At 30.4% G+C, this 22,402-nt stretch overlaps 3 protein-coding genes across 4 annotated transcripts; 2 read left to right on the top strand and 1 right to left on the bottom strand.

Annotated features, from left to right (window-relative positions):
- The first annotated feature begins 715 nt into the window (after positions 1 to 715).
- On the top strand, positions 716 to 8,311 carry LOC114191506 (P-loop containing nucleoside triphosphate hydrolases superfamily protein). 2 transcript variants are annotated; one of them, XM_028080708.2, is made up of 14 exons: positions 716 to 1,296; positions 2,832 to 2,950; positions 3,043 to 3,131; positions 3,208 to 3,243; positions 3,526 to 3,619; positions 3,940 to 4,059; positions 4,484 to 4,548; positions 4,838 to 5,331; positions 5,409 to 5,475; positions 5,969 to 6,537; positions 6,869 to 7,004; positions 7,080 to 7,148; positions 7,274 to 7,393; positions 7,740 to 8,311. In XM_028080708.2, exons 1-14 carry the CDS (start codon positions 1,079 to 1,081, stop codon positions 7,857 to 7,859), a joined length of 2,316 nt encoding a protein of 771 aa, XP_027936509.1. In that variant the 5' UTR covers positions 716 to 1,078; the 3' UTR covers positions 7,860 to 8,311. The 2 variants fall into 2 exon arrangements, with proteins under 2 accessions (XP_027936509.1, XP_027936508.1); XM_028080707.2 differs by having other exon boundaries at positions 717 to 1,296; positions 7,271 to 7,393.
- Positions 8,312 to 13,069: 4,758 nt separating this feature from the next.
- On the top strand, positions 13,070 to 16,333 carry LOC114189817 (F-box family protein). Its single transcript, XM_028078518.2, has 6 exons — positions 13,070 to 13,407; positions 14,353 to 14,507; positions 14,601 to 14,688; positions 14,897 to 15,081; positions 15,511 to 15,653; positions 15,979 to 16,333. The coding sequence occupies exons 1-6, from the start codon at positions 13,223 to 13,225 to the stop codon at positions 16,093 to 16,095; spliced, it is 873 nt and encodes a 290-aa protein (XP_027934319.1). The 5' UTR covers positions 13,070 to 13,222; the 3' UTR covers positions 16,096 to 16,333.
- Positions 16,334 to 19,522: 3,189 nt separating this feature from the next.
- LOC114192513 (reticulon-like protein B5) lies at positions 19,523 to 22,178 on the bottom strand. The gene is made up of 5 exons (XM_028082259.2): positions 21,859 to 22,178; positions 20,660 to 20,840; positions 20,282 to 20,423; positions 20,095 to 20,164; positions 19,523 to 19,974 (listed from the first exon to the last, which is right to left on the bottom strand). The coding sequence occupies exons 1-5, from the start codon at positions 22,052 to 22,054 to the stop codon at positions 19,814 to 19,816; spliced, it is 750 nt and encodes a 249-aa protein (XP_027938060.1). The 5' UTR covers positions 22,055 to 22,178; the 3' UTR covers positions 19,523 to 19,813.
- Positions 22,179 to 22,402: the final 224 nt, after the last annotated feature.

Here is a 22,402-nt window from a genome sequence, read left to right on the forward strand (position 1 = left end):
TACATGTATCATAGTATCCGTATCCATGGATCGTACCCAATATACTATAATTTAAATTAAAAAAAATTACTAAAACATTAACACATTGATTTTGAGTGAGTTATTTTTTATCAATTGTTTTTAAAAAATCTTCATTAACACAAGGGTATTTTACCAAGAATCTATAACAATATATAAAGAGGATTTTCTTCTTTATGTTCACATTTCAAAATATCAATTTTACCCTTTAAAATATAATTATTTATTAAATTTTTAAAAATTGATTATTATTTTTACAAACTTTTTTATAAAATTATCTATCTTTACTTTTTTTTTTCTATCTATCAATAATTATTCTCTTATCTTTTCTAATATATTTTACTTTATTTTTAATAAATATAATTTTATTTTATATATTAACTTAATAACATTACATTATTATCTACTAATATAATATAACATATATTTAAAAAATACTATGTCCCACGCCAGTAGTAAAAATAAAGACGTTGGAATTCTAAATAGAAGATCTTAGACAATTTTTGTTTTAGTTGTAAATCTAATTTCAGAATCGTAAATAATTTTTGTAGGTTTCAAGATACATTTTAAATTAATAATTCCTAAAATATTATTTCAAATATTAGTTAATCAAATATGAATTTTCAGTGTTCTGACACCTTAGAACTTAACGATGAAGGGAAAAATTTCTACGTCCTATTGTATCCATTCCACACCCCCTCCCTATAAAATATTATGTCGTGTTACCTTCATCTATACCAGGATTTTCTATCAAAATGAAGTAGAGGAAGAGTTTATTTATGTATCTTCCCAGGATCGTTTACATTATTTTGAATTTGTTTTGCAGAAGTGAATCTATATATAGAAAGCTATGCCTGAAGCAACACGGAGACATAATTGTACACATAAACTTTGTTTTCCCCATACCTTCTCCATAAAGAACCATTTCTGTATTTCTTTCATATCAAGAATCTTTCACCTGCTTCCTATGAATTTCAACAATTCTGATACCCTTTGGTGAAAATAGATCACCGGAGTATCAAAGGAGCAAGCTTTTGTGTGTTCAGTAAAGTGGGTTGTGATGGAACAGAAACACGTGTTGTTGTCAGCATTGAGTGTTGGGGTTGGATTGGGTGTAGGACTTGGATTGAGTACAGGACAGGCTGTTCAAAAATGGGTGAGAGGGAGTTGTGAATCAGATGAGATTTCTGGGGAGCAAATTGTGCTGGAGCTGAACAACAAAGTCATTGATGGGAAGAACAGCAAAACCACATTCAAGGACTTTCCTTATTACTTAAGGTAATTTATAGACTCGTTCATTATCAGCGATTCAATTTTTTTAAAAAAACAATTCTAGTATATTTGCATTCCTTATTAAAATAATCCTGACTAGTCAAAGTGTTTTCAAGACACGAAACAGTTTCATGTTAGCGAATTTCATGGCAATATTCTGTGAATCTCACAGTAAATGCTTTCTGGTTTCAGTCTATGGTTCACCTCTCATCTCTTTTCTCAGATTGTTTGTTGTTGACTTCACGTCACCACTACTGCTTTGAGAACCTTAATCTTTCTTTGACATTCTGTTGACAGTTTTTTCTGCCTTTTCAATGTAAAGTTATTTTGAGTATTTATTCAGTAAAACATCGATGAGACGATGCAAGGTGACCCTGTTAACCCCACAAGTATGTCAGGACTCTAAATATGCACAAAAAAAATAATGAGTGTAGGAACTCATATGTGGGATTGAAATTTGTATGTCCTAATTAAAGGACACTTTGATTGAGTAGCTGCTCTTACTGTGAGATAACACTTTTTTTCTAGTTTGGTTATGGCTTAAGTTAAGCTTTTCCAGCTTAACTGTCTTCCAGCTTCAAGTCTTAATAAAAGATACAAACTTTTCCAGTTGTGCTTTACTATACTGTGACATTTTGCAGTTAGTATTTCGTTTCATTGAACCTATAAACTGTGATTTGAGTAACCCTACGCGTTGAAAGTCATACCAGCAAACATGCAAGGGAGAATTTTTTTCGCATAGTACAAAACTATTGAGTCTGAAGGTCAAAAATTCTGCTAAAAAGTTATACTTACGGAAGATTGCAATGTTCTTGGAATATGTGATTTCCTCCATCAAGATCATACTTTTGTTCTGAGAAAGAAGTTACTTTTATGGAGAATGTTAAATGGGGGTGGAATTAGGTAGAAGCTAAGGTTCAAATCGTGGCAAAACAAACTTGACGTACCCAAAAAATGTTATGTGATCTCATAGTCCTCAGAAGTTCCTGTTTATTAGATGCCTATGCAGTTTTTGTTTGAAGCATGTCATGCAGCCTTTATCATATATGATTTCTTCCATATGTTTTACTGCTCTTATGTGGTCTACTTGACAGCTAAGTAAGTTGCTATGTACTAGTATTTAAGGATTTCCTTGGTTTAAAATTATGATTAATAGTTATTAGCTGCTGAAAAATTAAAAAACAAATCCCTTTATGGTTGATGGTGCATCTTGGATTCTATTGAACTCAAACTCCTGCTTCTTGATTTTTAGTCTTATTAGTTTCCAACCACTGTACCCTACACTATATCAGTACCCTTGTTCCTAAATGAATTGTTAGTAAGAAAATGTAAGCTTATCAATACTCTAATTAACTGAGCAAGGGCCAATCTGCAGCATAGATAGCTATATTTGAACCTGGAATCCTGTTACTAGTAGATTTTATCTAGCCATGGAGGAATTTGATGTGAATGACCATTTTCCTAATTCATACATTTGTCATGAAAAACCTGCGCCCAATTGTACCACTTCTTATGTTTCTGTCTGATGACTAAAATGACAGTGAAAGAGACCAATTTTTGTTAACAAGTGCTGGATATGTTTATTTGAAACAAAACTTTTCCAAGCACATGAGGAACCTTTGTCCAGCTAGCAGAGCTATGTTGCTTTCTGGACCTGCAGGTATATTACTTACAAGTTCTATCTTTCTATCCAAAATAGATTTTGGTTTTCAAATCCATTTAATTGACATTGTTGCATGTTACATTTTCAAGAACTTTATCAGCAAAAGCTTGCCCAAGCTTTAGCTCATCACTTTGAATCGAAGTTACTGTTGCTAGACATAATTGACTTCTCATTGGAGGTATTTATTTACATATTTTCTCTATGGTTTAAATTATCACAAATAATGTTATACTGTCATGTTTACCTTTGTACAGATGCAGAGGAAATATGGATGTCCCCGAAAAGAACCGGTAAGTTTTGTCTGCTCCACATTTTGCTTCTGCTTCAAGATACTTCACTATTTATTCACCCTGTCTTAATCTATTTCTGTACTCTGTTGTTCCCTGAAAGTATACAACCAATTTATTTATTGAATTTGAGATGATTGTGATCATTTCTTCGCTGAACTGCCTTTTTCTGGGTTGTTTTTAACTTCCCTGAACTGAGTGCTCTTTTATTAATGTTTGCTTTTGAAAAGAACAGTGAAAACATTTAATTGTTGGTTGATTTTCTAACCCGTTTACTTGTGACAGTATTTTAAAAGGTCCATTTCTGAGGTGACTTTGGAGCGAGTGTCGGATTTGTTTGGGTCCTTTACAATCCTCCCTTCAACTGGCAGAATCAGAGGTACTGCAGGAAGTTGAACTTGAGCTTTTTGGAAATGTTATTCTTGTTTTATGATTACCTGTTATGAAGTTTAGTTTAGTCATCATCAGTTAAAAATGGTGAATTATTTTAAATGTACCAATTGATTATTCTTTTTATTTATGCTATGAGGCTCATAATTATGAAAGGTCATTAGTTCTTATATCATCTGTCATCTCTCTAATGTTTCTGAATTTGCATTGACTGATTGTATCTTCCAGTTATTGTACATTACCTAGATGGTGGTAAGTCACCTATTTAATTATCATTTCATGATATCTTGAATGCTAATTTCTTCTCAGGTACACTACTTCGACAGAGTAGTGAAATTGAAAATTCCAGCAATCCTCTGAAACTTTTTAGGAATGCCTCTACTGCATGTGATACGATTAGCTCTTCTCAATGTGATCAATCAGATCCAGGTTATACTTGAAAGGAAAATTCTTAGTAATTATCTTCCACACATGTTTTCCATAATTATATTCACATTTATAGCTTTAAATTACATTCTTACGCGAGTTATTGTGCCTGTCATCCTTCTCATTGTTTGGTTTTATTCTCTTTCTTTTAACTCTCTACTGTATTGGTGCTCTGTGTGCCTTTTGACAAAATAATGCTTTGATTTGTAAATTACTTGGTTACTTCATTCTCTGTAGCTATTCAATATGATTCTCTTAGCAGTCGTATACTTGTGACATGACTAATTTCAGAAGTCAAAATTCTTTTGTTAAATCCATTAAAGTTCAGTAAGATAAGTACATTATGCTTTTTTTTATAGCTGCTTATGCACGAGATTACATTGTTCTTCAGCAATATTATGCTTATTGTTTTAGTTCATGTTTTCAGCTCCTTTGAAGGGCACAAGCGGCTTCTGTTTTGATGAAAAGCTCTTCGTGCAATCACTTTATAAGGTGAGTTCATCACTAAAACTTGTTTTTGAAGTACAAATTTCTATTGCGTCAAGAATAAGTAGTTCAGTTGACAAAATTTCAGTGAGTTGATATTATGAATGATGAATTTATACATAGCTGTCTTCATCCCAGCCCATGGCTCTCAAATCCTCCTTTTTCTCTGCGCTTGGCCAATTACTCACAATATCTCTTTAAATTTCTGTGTATTGAAAATCAATATTAATTAACAGTGTCAGGATATATCTGTTACAAATACAGTTCTAACAAGCAGGCTTATGAAACTTTTCAGGTCTTGGTTTCCATCTCGGAAACCAGTTCCATTATTTTATACATTAAGGATGCTGAGAAGCTCTTTGTTCGATCACCAAGGCTACACAATTTGTTCCAAAATCTACTAAAGAAACTTTCAGGACCAGTACTAATACTCGGTTCGCAGATATTGGATCATGAAAATTATAAAGAAGTTGATGAGAAGCTCACAATGTTATTCCCTTACAACATTGAGATCAAAGCACCTCAAAATGACAGCGATCTTGCAAGCTGGAAAACCAAACTGAAAGAGGACACGAAAACAATTCTGTTTCAAGATACCAGAAACCACATTGCTGAAGTACTTGCAGCAAGTGATATTGATTGTGATGACTTGAATTCCGTCTGCCATTCTGACACTACGCTGCTCAGTAATTGGATTGAAGAGATTGTGGCATCTGCGGTTTCTTTCCACTTAAGGGAGACTAAAGATCCAGAATACCGGAATGGAAAATTACTTATATCAGCCAATAGGTACATATCTTGACAAATTTCCTTTTAGGCTATTTATTAAGAAGAGTTTTCTAGTTACTGATATTGGATTTGGGCAGTTTGTCCCATGTGTTAAGTTTGTTCCAGGAAAGTGAAAGTAATTCGGAGACTAAAGATTCAAACAAGGTATGTGATCTATTTTATCAGTTAGAGCATAAGGGGGATCATCACATTTACTTCATTGTTATGACTATGCTCCTGTAACAAAGAAAGATGGCGACAGTAATGCTCCTGCAGAGGTGAATGAATTGTATACTGAAAACAAATAGATTATTTTTCCTTCGTTTTGGTTTCAGACCAACTTATTAGACACCTTTTGAACCCCAAATAATTTAAAAGAGACAATATATTAATAATTCTAAACATGTTTTCACCAATTAGAAATTAATATCGGTTCCAATATGGATGGTTGATATTCATACCATCAACACTTCACTTGTTTCTGTATTTTCCACCAATTTTATCATCATAGACTGAATGTTACATGCTTATGCAGACTTATAGTTTAATGAGTATGACATAATGCATATGTTCAATAGAAACCTTCTGATATACACTTACTTTTTATTGTTTACCATATTTTTGTTCACGTTGTCCAATGAATTTTTGCATGTTTCAGGATGTTCCTCCTGACAACGAGTATGAGAAGCGCATGAGAGCAGATGTTGTGCCTGCAAAAGAGATAGGAGTTAGATTTGAAGATATTGGTGCATTGGATGATATTAAAGAAATACTTCAAGATGAAGTCCTACTTCCCCTCAGAAGACCAGATTTATTCAATGGTGGGCTTTTGAAGCCTTATAAAGGTATATTGCTTTTTGGGCCTCCTGGTACAGGAAAAACAATGCTTGCAAAGGCAATTGCAAATGAAGCTGGAGCAAGTTTCATCAATGTCTCAATCTCGACCATCACTTCAAAATGGTTTGGAGAAGATGAAAAGAATGTCCGAGCTCTGTTTTCACTAGCAGCAAAGGTTGCTCCAACTATTATTTTCATTGATGAGGTTGATAGCATGCTTGGGCAACGGACTAAATCTGGGGAGCATGAGGCAATGAGAAAGATTAAAAATGAATTCATGGTCCACTGGGATGGCCTATTGTCAAAACCTGGTAAGCGTATTCTGGTTCTTGCTGCAACTAACAGGCCATATGACCTTGATGAAGCAATTATAAGACGGTTTGAGCGTAGGTAAGACCACACTTGTCCTATGGTTGGAATGACATGATCATCTATTGATTTCTTGCTTCTATTCAGCTGCTGTTTTTCTTTATGAGATCAACCGCACATTATTATGAAAACTGATCCAAAATGTAAACTTTCATTTTGAAACAACCACTGATGTGTTTAAATAATTAATTACGTTTATTTTGGTTCATAATTGCTCAATAGATTGAGTTTACCTGATGTCTTCCTTGGATAAATAAATCATAGCCATATCATTGCACAGTTTAGTCCAAAGCTATCGTTTTTAATATTTATGATAATGATTGATATATCTATTGATCACGATGTTGAGCAGGATCATGGTTGGTATTCCATCTGCTGAGAACAGGGAAATGATCTTGAAAACTCTCCTAGCTAAGGAAAAATATGAAAATATTGACTTTAAAGAGCTTTCAATCATGACAAAAGGATATACTGGAAGTGATCTTAAGGTTCAATTTATTGGTTATTCTAATTCCTCAATTATAGTTTGTGGTGATGATATTGACATTTATTTCTGCAAACAGAATTTGTGCACGGCTGCTGCTTATCGACCTGTTAGAGAGCTACTACGACAAGAGAGGATTAAGGAAAATGTAATTACCTAATCACTTAAAATTGTGTTTAAATAATGTGAGCCATAAATGGATCTCAATCTAATGCAAAAATTATTAGTTTCTGTATTGTAAGCATTAACCTTTTTGTCTTATTTCAAAAGAAGAAAACGGAAGCAGAAGTTCAAATCTCAGAAAATGCATCTGATGCTAAAGAAGATAAAGAAAACCGAGTTATTACTTTGAGACCTATAAACATGGATGACATGAGACAGGCAAAGAGTCAGGTATTTACAATGGAAAGTTTTTCACTTCAATTATGAGAGGGTACTTTATTTGTCTCAAAGATATTTAACTTGCTTAAAAATGAGTAATTCTACAAGATGCTCCAAGGAAATTCAAGAACAGATATCTGGCACTTAGGTAAATGACATTGAGTTGAGATATTATATTGTTGAGGTTAAAAGTTATATCAGATCCGATAAATAGAACATTCTCCTAGAGTAATTTTATAAACTTTCAATTAACCCTCCATTCCATTCTTCAATGAACATTGCACCATTAGATACCGATACAAAGTTAATCTATTAACATCTATGGCATAGAAATTGATAGATGTTCGTGTGCATTCAGGTGACTGCTAGTTTTGCAGCAGAAGGATCAATAATGAGTGAGCTTGAGGAGTGGAATGATTTGTTTGGAGAAGGAGGTTCAAGGAAGAAGAAGCAGGAGCAGCTTACTTATTTCCTTTAAATTGTGGAAATCTGGTTTTGTTTTGGGCATGTCAGAGTATCTATCACCAAAGGATACCCTTTAACCAGGGAAGGAATCCTCATCAGATCAGAGATATTGAACAAAAAGTACGAAGTGTGCAAAGATCAGAAGTTAGAGAGATTTAAGCATCCCTGAAACGCTATCTGGGTCCAAAGAATGTGTAGATCCTTATCATGCATCATGTTTGGGAGAGGGTGCTCAATTATGGTTTGCATTGTCTGAAAACCAGTGGAAACATGTATGCTATATGTTGTTGGGAAATTGGAATAATCTATCACAGACCTTTTAGGAATATGACAGATTATATACAAGTCACTGTCTGAGAGTAGAACTTTGTGAATGGATTGTGGAGATGCAATGCTTATAAATCAAATTCTACAAGTATCGTGTATAACATATTAAATATGTGTTAAGATTTGGATAGATGTCAACTTTTTGTGCAATTTATTACCTGTCTTTTTTCTTTCTGCAAACGATTGAGAAATCTGCGTGATTGAGTTCATATGAAATGTTTATATTACATAAACACTGCGCATTTTTGCATTCATGGTGTTTGTAATTCAGGATTTAGAATAAAAATATAAAAATACCTTGTGAAATTTAAGAAATAACCTGTTTAGTCTGACGTTGAAAAATCGTGTGTTTAGGATGTTTTTTCAAAGGTGAAATTCACGTGAAAGACATAAACGCTTTTCTTGAGAGTCTTCAACGACACGCGTATATTGATATGCAACAGAGGTACATGGAAGATTTTATGCAAAAACGACTTTAGATAATTCATATTTGTATTCGGTCTATGACATTGTCTTCTTATTTCATTGGACTTTATAAAATTCTAAGATAGCTCCAGTAGCCTATAAAATTGTTTTACCTCCCCATTTGTCAAATCTTCATAGTGGTGGAAGCAGATGAGGTGTAAGCAAAGGAAGGTATACCACTGGATGCCCAACCAATAAGGATAGAAGAGTATTATACCACCATCTTAGAGGAAATATTATCTTGGAGAAATAAAGTTGGTTTGGTGGGGTTTAGAAAAGAGGGTGGGAGAGGTTGTGAGTTTAACTCCTCCACTGACAAAAACTAACAATTAACCATTGTCAATAAAAAAAACAAAACTAGGACAGGCAATACAACTTGAGAATTAGAAGAGGACTCAAGGAAGTTTTATCCTCAAGTTTTTGTTGGCAAGTGAAATTGAGGTTGAATTTTTTGTTTTTGTTAGGAAGAATGTGAGTACCTAGAAAATGGTCTAAGAATAATAGTGATTTTTAAAACATGAAACTAGAATATTTTAATTATAAAAGTGAAATTATAAATAGATTTTCTAATCATTGAAGTTCATTTTTTAAAAAATCAAGCTTTCTTTGGACTTACTTTCTATCTTCTCTTTAGATTTTTAACCCCAATCTTTATTTTTATGAAAATCAAAGAACATAAAAGCGTTTTTGGTGAAAAGCTTTACACATCTACTCGATTTTTATGAAAATCAAAGAACATAAAAGCGTTTTTGGTGAAAAGCTTTACACATCTACTCGATCAAAGTAAGAAACAAAAATAAGTTCACTTTTTAATCTTTTTGAAATTGTTTTTCTCTTTGAGTTGCATGAATCAAACATGCTATAAGTGAATTGTGAATATCTTTTGTTGATATGTTTAGATTTTAGTTAGGATCTTATTTGTTTAATTAAGTATAGAGTTTTACATAGCATATTTGATAAAAATGATAGATTATAGTGCAATTTCAAATTGAGAAATACCGTTCAAAACAAATATACTAGAAATTAATGAAAAAAGAGAGATACTTTAGAGTACCTCATGTGATATATTGAAGAGTGTGTTGTTGTGATGGTGTAGGATAAATGGAAGGAGGCGTCCTCGTCTCGTACCTTAGACCCAACGGTTTTGCCGAAAGCAAACCACTAGATCAGGTGACAGAGGGACAAGAATCCTAAAACATTTAAATATATATTGATTTCAGTTATCAAGGAATAATTAATAATTAAATGTATTCTATGTTATTTTCGAACTAATTGTTGTGTACTGTTTTTATAGAAAATGTAAGAAAATTATTAGGTATTCTTTCTTATATTTTAGATGAACAAGAATATTGAGAGAAAGTGATGAAATTTCGAATAACATATTTAAGACACTTAAAATGACAATGAAATTGATATAAAAATTATCATGGTAATATTTATTTTAAGATAGACAAATATTATGAAAAGTCAAGTTTACAAATAATAATTAATTCAAATAAATATTTTTACAGGAATTGCAACCTGTACATAAAAATGTAATTAATATTTTATTTGCTGACGTGTTGTATCAGATTAATACTGATTTTATTTTTTTGACATCCGGTTACACTATAAATTGTTTAATTTTATTTAAAAAAGAGAGGTACTAAGGAGTACCTCGAATGAAATGAAATATTGTAGAGATTGGATGTAAGGAGAGGAATGATGTCTGATGTCGAACCTGGGATCAATGCATTACTAAAGCATCCACCATTCATCCAAGCTCACAGACAATAAAATTGAAAAAAAAAGTTCTTATAACTCTTACTATTTAAATTATATGGCGTAATACAAATAATATAAATAATGAAAATGATTTTTTTTAACATCTAAATTTTCAAATCTTCCTCTTGAAATTTTTTATATATTTTTTATTTTTTTATTTTTTAAAATTACTTAAAAGATGTCATTTCAAAATTATAAGAGAAAGTTATTAAAATTTAAATGTAAAAATATAATTATCTTATAAATAATTGATAAAAAATCAGCTTTTTTAAAAAAATGTTTTATTTTAAGTATAAAAATAAATGTTACTTTTGCATTAATCAAATTAGTTAGTTATGTAAAGTAAAATATAAACAAAAAATTCTTAACAAATATTAAATTTTCATATATATATATATATATATATATATATATATATATATAAGCAAATAAAATAAACATCAAATGTTACACGTGAAAAAAGTTCTGCATCAAATAAGCAGTTAGATTTCAATTTTACATTAAAGAGCAAATCTTCAATACAAAATTGCAACAAACAATTATGCACATCTTCAAATGATTGATGTTTTTATTTTATCCTATGTGAGATCTCTTTTCAATAACATAAAATACCAAAATTTCAAATAAGAGAAATAAATATGTATCAGCTGAACTTACTTCTTGCTATTGTTTAAGATTTGTACTAGAGCAAAATAGAAAAAAAAAATGAAAATTGAGACAACATAAAAGTTAAAAATGAAACTTTACAAATATAGACACTTGATTTTTAGAAGATGTGTACAAATTTAAAAAAAAAAAAAAAAAAGAAGGTTAGAACTAAATTCCCAGCAACTGCACCAAATACTTCTATGAGGGTAAACTTTACTTGAAATTTTATATCGATAGGACTTAAGCTTTAAAATCTCAAACATCACATATTATCAAATTTTAAGAATATTATTGAACTGAATAACCTATTAACAAGTGCACAATATTAAATGTAAGTAGGATGGCTACGGGCATATGGACTAGTTTTGTCATCTCATATTTATTATCATAAACAAAATTCTTTCATATTTCTATATCTAAATTTAATAGATATCAAACTTTTGTCATATCCTCATTCTTATCGGGTAATGGATATAATCCCATACCTATATTTCTGTATCTATTTTCTTACAATTTCAATATTAATTTTAATTAATTTTATAAATAATAAAAAATTATGATAAATGAAATATAATATTATCAAATATTTAATATTAGGAGAATAATTGTTTCTTCGGTATTAAATACTTTGAAATAAATTATAATTGTTTACATTTTAGATTATAATACCAAATAAAACTTCATGAGAACCAAAACAGATATTAAATTTGCAAACATTAATGAAACCTAATTGATAAAATTTTTAAAAAAAATTAAAAATATAAAAGGAAAACAAATATTCAAATTAAAATATATTTTAAATGTTTGTTTACTTCAACATTTTAAATTGCAATGAATCTCTTTTTTATACACTAATAAAAAGTTATAATACATCATTTGATCAAAATGACACAGAAAAAATAATAAACATAATAATAAAATTTTGACATGGATATTGTATTTTTTAAAATTCAATATATATTGGATGGTGATAAAAAAAACATGACAGTTACATTAAATTTTTATCTTGTTTTAAATAAAAATTATTTATAAAATTGTATTGAAAAAATTACAACATGATTGGTAATGAGTTAGAAAATAAAAAATAATTATATAAAATATATCGAAATGGTATTCTACATGATGAAAATAAACAACAAATAAAAATATTAAAAAGTTAACAAATGTGTGTCTTAGAAACAATCTGAGAGATTATTGAAAGAAATCGCATAAAGAAAATAAATGTATAATTAAATATATGATAAAATGAAAAATGTTATTGAAAGATCTAAGAACACTTTTCAAATATCAACATATATATTCTCAATGGTTGATAAATAATGAAGATTATTTTAACGAAATAAAAATGAATAATAATAAATAAATAATTTTTTTATATTACCTAATAAATAAATATTTATGTTATTGAACACTTAAATTAAGAGTATTAAATATTTTAATATGAAAATAAAATATATAATAAATAAAAATATTACACATAATTTTTTTTAATTGATGTACATTATTTTAACATAATGATATAAAAAATACGATAAAATATAGAACTGCCTGTAAACTTAAATATATAAAGTGTAAAACTGAATATGGTTTTTATCTAATTTGTGTTTTTAGTTTTTAACATCTTATCTTTTCTACATATTTTTTAGAGTATGATAAATGCAAAGAGTACTATAAATTTAAAATAAGTAATTTTCAAATAATTAGTTTAAATTTCTATACAATGTGCAAAATTTTAATTTTAACTTTCGCATAGCATTATTCTTTAATTTTCATTTTATAAACTTTTAAATATTTAAGATATCACATGTTAATATTACATCATAACATTAATATAGGTCACTTTTGTTGAACACTAATATTATATAGTACTAAGAATTAAAATATTGATTTTCAGTTTCAATAAAAAGTAAAAAATCTTCTTCTAAAGAATCTAAAGTAAAAGTCATTCTGTTAACACGAGCTAAAGACATATTTAAGCATTAAGATCATTTAAATCAATTACCCAATTAATTATTAGATCGAATGGAGTAAAAGGTTTTTAAACATATAAACAACCAAGATTAGGGTTCTATGTTGTGCATTTCCCAATTCCTAATTCCCATTTCCCAGGCATGCCTTTCAAAGATATGAATTGGATCTGTTAACACAAGAGAAGAGAACTGTGTTGGGAAGATGTCAAGCCCATCGGAGAGATACCAAAAACTTGGGTTAAGAGAGTCTCTACAAAAGTGTTACAGATATCCAATTGCCTGCAAAGAGCTAAGCTTTATCCTCAGAGAAGCCTTTCATCAAATTCCCAAAAGTTTGCAATCCATAATCTTCGAAGACACCCTCTTCGCTTTTCGTCTCCTCCCAGAGTACGCGTGCTACTGCTTTTCATTCTTTAATCCTTTTTGTCATTATAATTATCGATTGGTTTCGTTAATCAAACTCGCCGCACATGATTTTAAATCTTAATCTAATAATTTGGAACTGTGATAACTGCTGCCAATTGCCATGTGTCAGCAATTATTATTTGAAGACCGTGGTTAGCATATATTGGAGTGTCTTCTTCTTCTGATTGAAAATTTCAGGAGATTTCTGGAAAATGAAGCAATTTTACAACCAATTTTTTTTGTCTTCTGAAAGTGTCAATCACAGCGCTGGTTCTTGTCTCATGTATTTTCTTTGAGCTAGAAGGTTTTTAATCTTACTGAAGCATGAAAACGCTATGTGCAGAAAGGTGAAAGTGGTGGTTAGGGTAGTTTCCTTGACATTGATCAAGCAATGCAAGTGCTAGTGTAACCTGCTAATAAACTTTAAAAGTATCAAACTGTTAATTGCGACCATATATTGTTTTTCACTTAAATTAGAATCAGAATTAAAAGTTGTATCGGAGAATTTTCATTTACCAATGGAAGAATTGACCTTGTTCATATAAACTTGTCCATAAACGTTTATAGGAGAGAAAAAAATATGAAAGTAACATCAATTGAGTTTCTTCCATAGAATAAAATTAACTTTTGCACTTCAGTTTTTGGATGAATTAAATGAAAGAACTTTTTATCAAAAAATTATGTGTAGAAGTTGATTATATATGGGAGAAACTTAATGAATTTTACTTTTTTAAAAGTATTTATAGAGATATTTTTTTACAGTGGCCATACATAGAACTGAGAAGTGTGATTTTTGTCTTTTCTATGTGGAGCAAATGATTGTTACTAATTTTAATAAATTTTAACTTTATATTAAATTATTAATTTAGCACCTAGCTGTTGTCTTCACGGCCCATTTTTCCTCATATTTTTATATTCTAATTTTAGAATAGAGACTAAGAGTGCCGTTTCAGCAGTCCACTTCCTCCTTCAGAGTGTAGAAGCAGCACTGCCAAATCGAAAAAAGAATGTGGCTGTAACAGAATTTAAGCATGCTATGGTTTCTCATAAGAGACGCAACAAAGCTCAACTGGTAGAGAAAGGTCAGATTATATACAATAATAAGAAATGGCTTTATGTTATTTAATGAAGGCAAAGAAAGCATGCTTAAGAAGTTTGTTTTTCCTGTATTGCAGGTTCACTGCAACTTCCACAAGATATTCTTGTACACGTTTTCAGTTTTCTTGATATGAAATCTTTGGTTTCGGTGGGACTAGTCTGCCGGTAAAGCTTTCCTTATTTTTATGTTCATCATATTTACATTGCATCAATTCATCATTTTAGCCACGTCTTGGTTTTTAAGGATGTGACATACAAGAACCTATCATCATATATTTTTCTATATTGGAGTGTTCGTTAAATTTGTCATGAAAATTTTTTAATATCATTATGAAAATAAATTCCCTGGTACTCGTGGACATTGCATATTTAGGTCATGGAACATAGCTGCAAATGATAATCATCTGTGGCAGATGCAGTATGTTGTACTGTTCGGTAATGGTGCTAAACTGAAGCATGCGAAAACGGTTGAGGGCCAGAACTATAGGCTTTTGCAGGGAACCGTGGATAATAGACTTATTACTAACTGGAAAGAGAGTGTTAAAGGAGCATACACTGGTAAGCTGAATGTTGAGGAAATTTAGTCAAACAGTTTTTTTTTTTTTTATATCCAACATGTTCTCAGTCAAAAAATGGAATAAAAGTATACTTTAGTGAGACTAGGGAATTATTATGCTCATTTATCATCTTTTACTTTGATATTAGGTTCCCAGCAGTGTGTAAATCAGTATATATCAAGTTGATAGTTGCTAACCATATGCTAAAAGTTAGAATGGTGAATGTAACTAAAAATGTATTCTTCGTTTCAATTTTTTTGGAAACGACATTACAGCTTTAGAAAATGTTGGAACTTTGTGTTTTGTATTATTTGTCAGTTAAATATTTGTGCTATAACCACAGAAATGAGTTATTCTCTCTCCCTCTGATAGAAAAACACACGTCATATTCAATTTTCTCTTTTGTCTTAAGTAGTTGATTTTGATGTAGGAGCATTATCTAGTATATTAACAACCAACCGGGGATATTGTGGACACTGCAAATCAGTAGTTTGGCTAAATAACGCAAAATGCCCCAATTTACACTCTGGAATATCTGAAATTCAAGATATCAAGCCAGTAACAGCATTCCAGGTATGTTCTGCACTGTATTTAGCCACTTTGTATCAGGTTTGGTCATTCATCCTTGTGTTTTTTCTTTACATTGTATTTGGATGGATCCTCTGAGAATCACTAGCTTGAAGGGTTAATGATGGGTGAAAAAAGGGGAAAGACAGAAATAGATAAGGAAAGAAGTAATTTTTACAGAAAAGAATCACAGTCCTCTTCTCAAGGGATGACCTACTGTTGTTCATACCATATTTCGTTTTTCTGTCTCCAGCTATCGATAAAAAATCATGTACAAGAGGAACTGCACTATATGTAGCTAACACTAACTTTGTAATATTCCTAATTTCAGGTTGTGGAATATCTTTTAGATGATTCTCTGCCCATAACATCTTCCTCAGACAGTGACAGTGATTCTGAAGGAGGACCAATTTCGAAGTTATGGGCATATGGGAAGTTCAGGAAGTAACAGTATTTTCCTTTCACTGAAATGTTTCTCTGGATAAATTTCTATGTAATCATTTATGGGAAAAGTAACATTAGAGAAGCCAATTTGGTAACAGATTTTTTGGCCTCTGCTATGCCTATACAGTAAGATGTCATACACTGCACATATCTATTTTGCTTAGAGACTCTATGGGCCTACCTGTGGTTTGTGTATTTGCCTGGGCTTTCTCCTCTTTAATAATTCAATAGTAATTTGTTTACTTGAGTATGTGCTGAGATAATCAATTTGTATATGTAAAAACATTCACTAAGAGATGTGAGTTTATTAAATAAATACCAATGTCTCTTAAGATTAGCTTTGGATTTCAAATTGAGAAATACCGTTCAAAAAATATATTACTTCATCATGCTTTTGAAAGATCTTTATTGAAGGTTAACAGATAAAAGGTTAAAATGTTTGTTATTAACTTTTTCCTATATTGATATATAAGGAATCGGATTGGAAACAACAAATTGAAAAATCACCATAAAAACAGGTCCGAAATTAGCAACAGAATGCACAACAGAAGCAAAAAAATATACTACCATAGCATCACAACAATTGAATATTATATAAATAAGATTTAATAGTTGTTTTTCTCTCAATTAGGTAGTCATTTATTCTTTAAATTTCATTGCACTACTTTAAATATTATTTTATTTTTAATTATACTTTTTCAAAAATTATTGAAAAAGAGAGATACTTTAAAGTACCTCATTAGGGTAAGCTTCATGAGGATTGTGGTTGAGTTGGAAGAGAAGCGTGTGTCCAGTCTCGACCCTTAGACCCAAGGTTTCTGCTGAGAACAAACCATTAGATCAGGAGACCCGGGGACAAACAACTTAAAACATTTAGATATATATATATATATATATATATATATATATATATTGTGTTTAGTTATGAAGGAATAATCAATAATTAAATCCATTTTTTGTTCCTTTCGAACTAATTGTCGTGTGCTCTTTTTTATACAAAATGTAAGAAAATTGTGGGGTATTGGGTATTCTTTCTCATATTTTAGATGAACAAGAATATTGAGAGAAAGTAATGAAATTTTGAAAAACATATTCGTGACTTTTTAAAATGACAATGAAATTGATGTAGAAATTATCATGGTAATATATATTTTTTAAAATAGACAAATATTATGAAAAGTCAAGTTTATAAATAATAATTAGCTATAATAAATATTTTGGTAAGAATTGCAACATGTACATAAAAATGTAACTAACACTTTATTTGTTGAATAAGTGTGTCACGTTGTATGAGAGTACTACTGATTTTATTTTTATTTTTTTGACATTGAATTAGAAAAATAAAAAGAGAGGTACTAAGGAGTACCTCATTTGAAATAATGTTGGAATTGGTTGGTATGAAGAATGAGAAGCGATGGTGTCTGGTATCGAACCAAAGTTTAAGGTGCAACTAATGTATCAACCATTAAACCAGGCTCACAGACAACACATGAGGCACATTTTTTGTTTTAAGTTTACATTATACTATTAAATTATATGATGTAATAGGAATAATATAAATAATTGATACAAAACAAGTTTTGATTAAAACAAGTTTTCCTTTCAAATTATAAATATTATTATTATTAACAAAATTAAATTTCATCAACTTTTAGTATTTAATCAATTATTATATAATTAGAATGTACAAAATATCACTTATTGTAATGTAGGATTTAATAATTGTTTGATTAAAATCTTGAAAGATTATTCTAACAGTAATATCTCAAGTATTACATATTTTACACAATTAAAATGTTACTATAGATGCTGCTTATTGACATGTAGATTTAATAATTGTTTGGATGAAATATTTTGAAAGAGTACTTTAATAGTGGTATCACAAGGAAAAGAGAAAGTTTTTTTTTTTTTTTAATTATGAAGTCTTTATTGAAAAGGTAACTATTGATTAAATCAAATTAAATAAGTGATTACTTTCTTTGAAATAAGATATACTTCAAAAGGGAGCTGAATAAAAAGTTTTGATACTTTTGTACTCTATTGGAAATGATTTAAACATCAATCATCTAAATACAAGAGTAAGAGAATGAAGAAAAAAAAATATTAATTCGCCTTAAGTTTTAACTATATCTAATCATCTTTTTTAAATACTCTGAACAAGTCTCATTATACTCAAACATATTATAACCAACCACGTATTCTTATTATCATTTATACTTTCAATAAATATTCAGATATATTATTATAAAGATTAAATATATTTTTTATCCCTTAATTTTTAATGAAAATTAGAATTATTATTTTTCAAAACTTTAATCCAATTTAGTCTCTCAACTTAAAAAATGCATGAATTTAGTCGTTTTAATTAAATTTTGTTAATGTTTCATACACATTTTATGATAGCATTTGAGTTATATGCATCATTTGACATAAGTTTGTTTTAATGTTAGTTAATAAATATTAAATAAACTTAACAAAATTTGATTAAAAATACTAAATTTACGCATCTTTAAAGTTAAAAGTTAAATGACTAAATTAGATTTAAATTTTAAAGATTAATTAATTCTTATTTTTATTAAAAATTAATAAACCAAAAACATATTTAACCCTAAACTATATAAATGCATTTTATTAAGAGAATAAAAAATAAGATTCATAACTTTTACACTCTGAATAATTTTAAACTTAAATGTATAAAGTGCAAAAGTGAATGTGGTTTGAACTTATGTGTTTTTAAATTTTCAACATCCTATCTTTTTTACAGACGTTTGGGAAAATATGATAAAGGCAAAGAGAAGATTTTCATTTAACCTTTTTAATAATTATTGTTCCTTTAGAATTTTTTGGTTTTAATTTAAAAATAAACAAATTGATAGATAGGATTACTTCTTATATAGAAAGTTTTTGTTAACAATGCTCAAGATAAAGAGTAAAATATGATGGAACACGTAACGTATGCACAAAATATGTATTTTATTTTTCTATGCGTGATATGATATATGGTTTATTTGAATATAACAATATGTTTCAAACATATGCATACAAAATAACTGAATATATTTTGCTTCGTGCAATAATGCTTTTACAAAAGTAAAACAGTTGGACATTAATTTGTGTATCTAAAATTCTGTCATAATACCAAGTAAAGACATTTTATTTACACAATTCTTTTAACACAAATACGTGTTACGCGTTTCAAAAAAATTTCCTTGATAATCTTTACAGCCATTAGAGAGTCTATAAGTATCATATGATTTTAATGTTAATATCAATCATCAGGTAGGTATAAAATGGATGCTTCCAAACTTTTTTAAAAGAATCAATCCATAACAACCATCTTATATTTAAATTAAATTTTACTATTACGTATTTCAAGTAAGGAATTTCTGTAAATGACCAATCGAAGAATTAAATGCACAAAAGCGACAAAATAGAAAAAGTTAGGAGGCACTTCCTTAGATGACATGGGACACACCTTCATCAAGCCAATATATGCAACAAAAGGGTAGTGCTCTGAAATTTAATTGAAGACTACTCAGAAGTGATAAAAGATAATCCTAAAAAATAATTAAAGCCAGGACTAGGAGGACTTTTATTCCTCAAACAAACTATATTTCACTAAATTAATTAAAAGAGGAAGAGGGAGTATCTGTAAGACTTGGAAACTCGACGTCTGAACAAAACAGACATCCATAGTAAACAAATCGAACAGATGATGTATTCTAATCTTTTTTGAGTCCCGCTATTGGTATCTGGCTCAAAACCTTAGCATCAAAAACTGCATATTGTTTTTTTATCTCAATCATTGCCTTCTCACCGATTGCATCAACCTGGTCTTCGTGTTTCTCATACAGCAGTGGGAATGTGAACAGTGACAAATAGACTGTATCTCACCAAACGGATTCAGTGTTAGGAGAATACCATTGCAACGCTCTTTTAAGCATACAACATAAAGACAGGAAACAGGGGGAAGAACTAATGGAGGGAATGTATGAAGTCTTACATAGATAAAATAAGGTCAAGGCGTGGAACCAACCCCCAATAACTGAGATAACCCATAATACAGCAACAACCTGGTGACACGACAAAAGACAACTTAGTGTTGATACTATATATCAGCTCATAGTGTGTCTGAAGACAAACGTAACCACCGGATTCACACATGAGAACGAAGGGAGAAATCAACTTACGCTAAGAAACTTCTTTAAATCTCTCCCTGTTCCAATTTCCCGCAAAACAACGAAGGCTCTGTTAATTTCATTTCTTATAGCAGAAGCAGCCTCAAGAACGCAATCCTCGGGAATTACTATATGCGGGATGTGTAGTGGAGACCTAGTTCAGAAAATTTCATGACCAAATGGAGTGCACAAATCAAGATAGGAGATATATAGTGCTTTACTAATAGGAGTCAGTTTTGTATTTGATATTTCCATAAAACGTGGAGTGAATATGTAACACCGTTAAGAGAACACTTCTGATTTTTTTTGAATGATATTTTTAAGAGGGCCACCAAACTATAACTAGACGAAAACAGCATAAATAAATATAAGCATTTCACAAAGGCTTACTTGTGGATAAAGACAGATGCATTGGACCACAAGAAAAGTCCACCGAGAAACATAATCAATAAATGGCAAATAAAAGTTATCAGGTGGTATTCCATCATCTCAAAGAAAACCCAAACGGCAGTGCCAGCACCAAGTGCAATTCCTGTGCTTTTCCGATTCCTCCATAGCAAAATATCGGCAGCTGCAAAAGGGAGACATGTAATGCAACACAATGATTAGAAGAAGAGGATTTATCACAGAAAATAAATAGATTTCATTCATTAGGAGGAAATTGTTCTACGCAATGTTGAAAGATATATTCAATTCAACCCCTTCCCAAGTTCAGCTGTGGTCCAGGTTCGCACAATACTGTAGGCCATCAAAAGCCAAGGTCACATTGCAGCAATGCCGAATGATGACGCAAAAGGTCAAAAGGTTCACAAACAACCTTCAACAAAAGATTGCAATGGAGCATAAGAAAATCACTTCAAGCAATATCTTCTCTCTTTATAATTATAACATATACCAGAAAAGTCATCAAGCATTCTTCATGCTTTCCTCATTGTTATTTTTTACACTTCCATCCCCCTTTACAAGCAAACTTGTTCCAAAAGTTTCGAAAAAAATATAAAAGAAAACCCCTAGATTTCGATCAAAATCAAATTAAACACAATAACGACATAAAAACTATTATAACTTAATGTAAGATGTGAGTTTTACAAAAATAAGATAACGTTAAACTCTGATATTTCTCAACGTTACATACCAGTCAATTAAAATTCATGTAATTATCACAAAAACTCAATAACACTGAGTTATATATAACAATTTTATAATTAGATTGTAGTTTACAGAGCTAATATCTTTTAATTAATGAAATTAACAATTAGTTCATTAAATTTGTTTTACTATAACCTAGATGGCACAAGAACAAAATAAAATTTCAATATAAAACAAACATCCATCAATGTCTAATCTAAGCATTTATGGCCAGCGGGAAATGATGAAATGAATATCAAATGCTATTATCAGAACACCGCCATCAATAAGAAAACAACATCGTTATGCATCCTTCTAATGCCAGCATTAAATCACAGCCGACTCTCGAAATCAGAGTTTTCCATCGCATGCCATGGATCACAAAGCACGTGCAATAAGTGGCTGACGAGTAACGAGGAAGATAATAACGAGAAATGAAAAAGAAAATGAATGCAGATTACGTTTTCCACCGCCGAGGACCTTATGTACGGGCTGTTCCCGGCCGAAGAGGCGGTAAACGTTGGATCCGGCGGCCTTGACCGGCGGCCTATTGGAGTGGTCGTCGTCGGAATCGGAATAGGATTCGGAATCGGAGTCGTTGTCGTGAAACTTCTCTTCCATCTTTTCGACGAAGGAATCCGTATCCATTGACGCCATGGATATGCGAATAATGGGAAGAGAGAACCGAGTTTCACTGAACCCTCTCTATTTATATTTCCCGGGTTGTTGAGTCCGAGTCTCAAGCTCGGAACGGAGGTTAGGAATAAATAACGGAAATCTTCCACTTCAGTTGAACTGTTTTTCTATCTCACTTTTTTCTCTTATTTGTTTGGGTTTAAATATATATGTACATGCATCGTTACTAATGGAATAGTTATTTCATAACTTAGAAATGTTCTTGTTTTTTCTTTTAATTTCATGCACATGTCTTCGATTAAATATCTCTTAAGTACATATATTTCAGATTTTCATATATTTATTTTAGTTAAATAACGCATGCACTGC

Source organism: Vigna unguiculata, chromosome 7 (assembly GCF_037176805.1).
Source record: "Vigna unguiculata cultivar grain cowpea cultivar isolate G323 ecotype 2 chromosome 7, ASM3717680v1, whole genome shotgun sequence".
In the NCBI taxonomy this organism is placed as follows: Eukaryota; Viridiplantae; Streptophyta; class Magnoliopsida; order Fabales; family Fabaceae; genus Vigna; species Vigna unguiculata.

What these genes read in the sequence shown, in the direction of transcription:
- LOC114191506 (XM_028080707.2), top strand. Translation starts at nt 1,079, where the DNA reads ATGGAACAGAAACACGTGTTGTTGTCAGCATTGAGTGTTGGGGTTGGA. An exon ending in ATGTGATCAATCAGATCCAG is followed by an intron (nt 4,060 to 4,483) that starts GTTATACTTGAA and finishes TCATGTTTTCAG; the next exon opens with CTCCTTTGAAGGGCACAAGC. An exon ending in TGAGACAGGCAAAGAGTCAG is followed by an intron (nt 7,394 to 7,739) that starts GTATTTACAATG and finishes GTGTGCATTCAG; the next exon opens with GTGACTGCTAGTTTTGCAGC.
- LOC114189817 (XM_028078518.2), top strand. Translation starts at nt 13,223, where the DNA reads ATGTCAAGCCCATCGGAGAGATACCAAAAACTTGGGTTAAGAGAGTCT. An exon ending in TCGGTGGGACTAGTCTGCCG is followed by an intron (nt 14,689 to 14,896) that starts GTAAAGCTTTCC and finishes TTGCATATTTAG; the next exon opens with GTCATGGAACATAGCTGCAA. An exon ending in TGTTAAAGGAGCATACACTG is followed by an intron (nt 15,082 to 15,510) that starts GTAAGCTGAATG and finishes ATTTTGATGTAG; the next exon opens with GAGCATTATCTAGTATATTA.
- LOC114192513 (XM_028082259.2), bottom strand. Translation starts at nt 22,054, where the DNA reads ATGGCGTCAATGGATACGGATTCCTTCGTCGAAAAGATGGAAGAGAAG. An exon ending in GCATCTGTCTTTATCCACAA is followed by an intron (nt 20,424 to 20,659) that starts GTAAGCCTTTGT and finishes TTTCTGAACTAG; the next exon opens with GTCTCCACTACACATCCCGC. An exon ending in ATTTAAAGAAGTTTCTTAGC is followed by an intron (nt 20,165 to 20,281) that starts GTAAGTTGATTT and finishes TCGTGTCACCAG; the next exon opens with GTTGTTGCTGTATTATGGGT.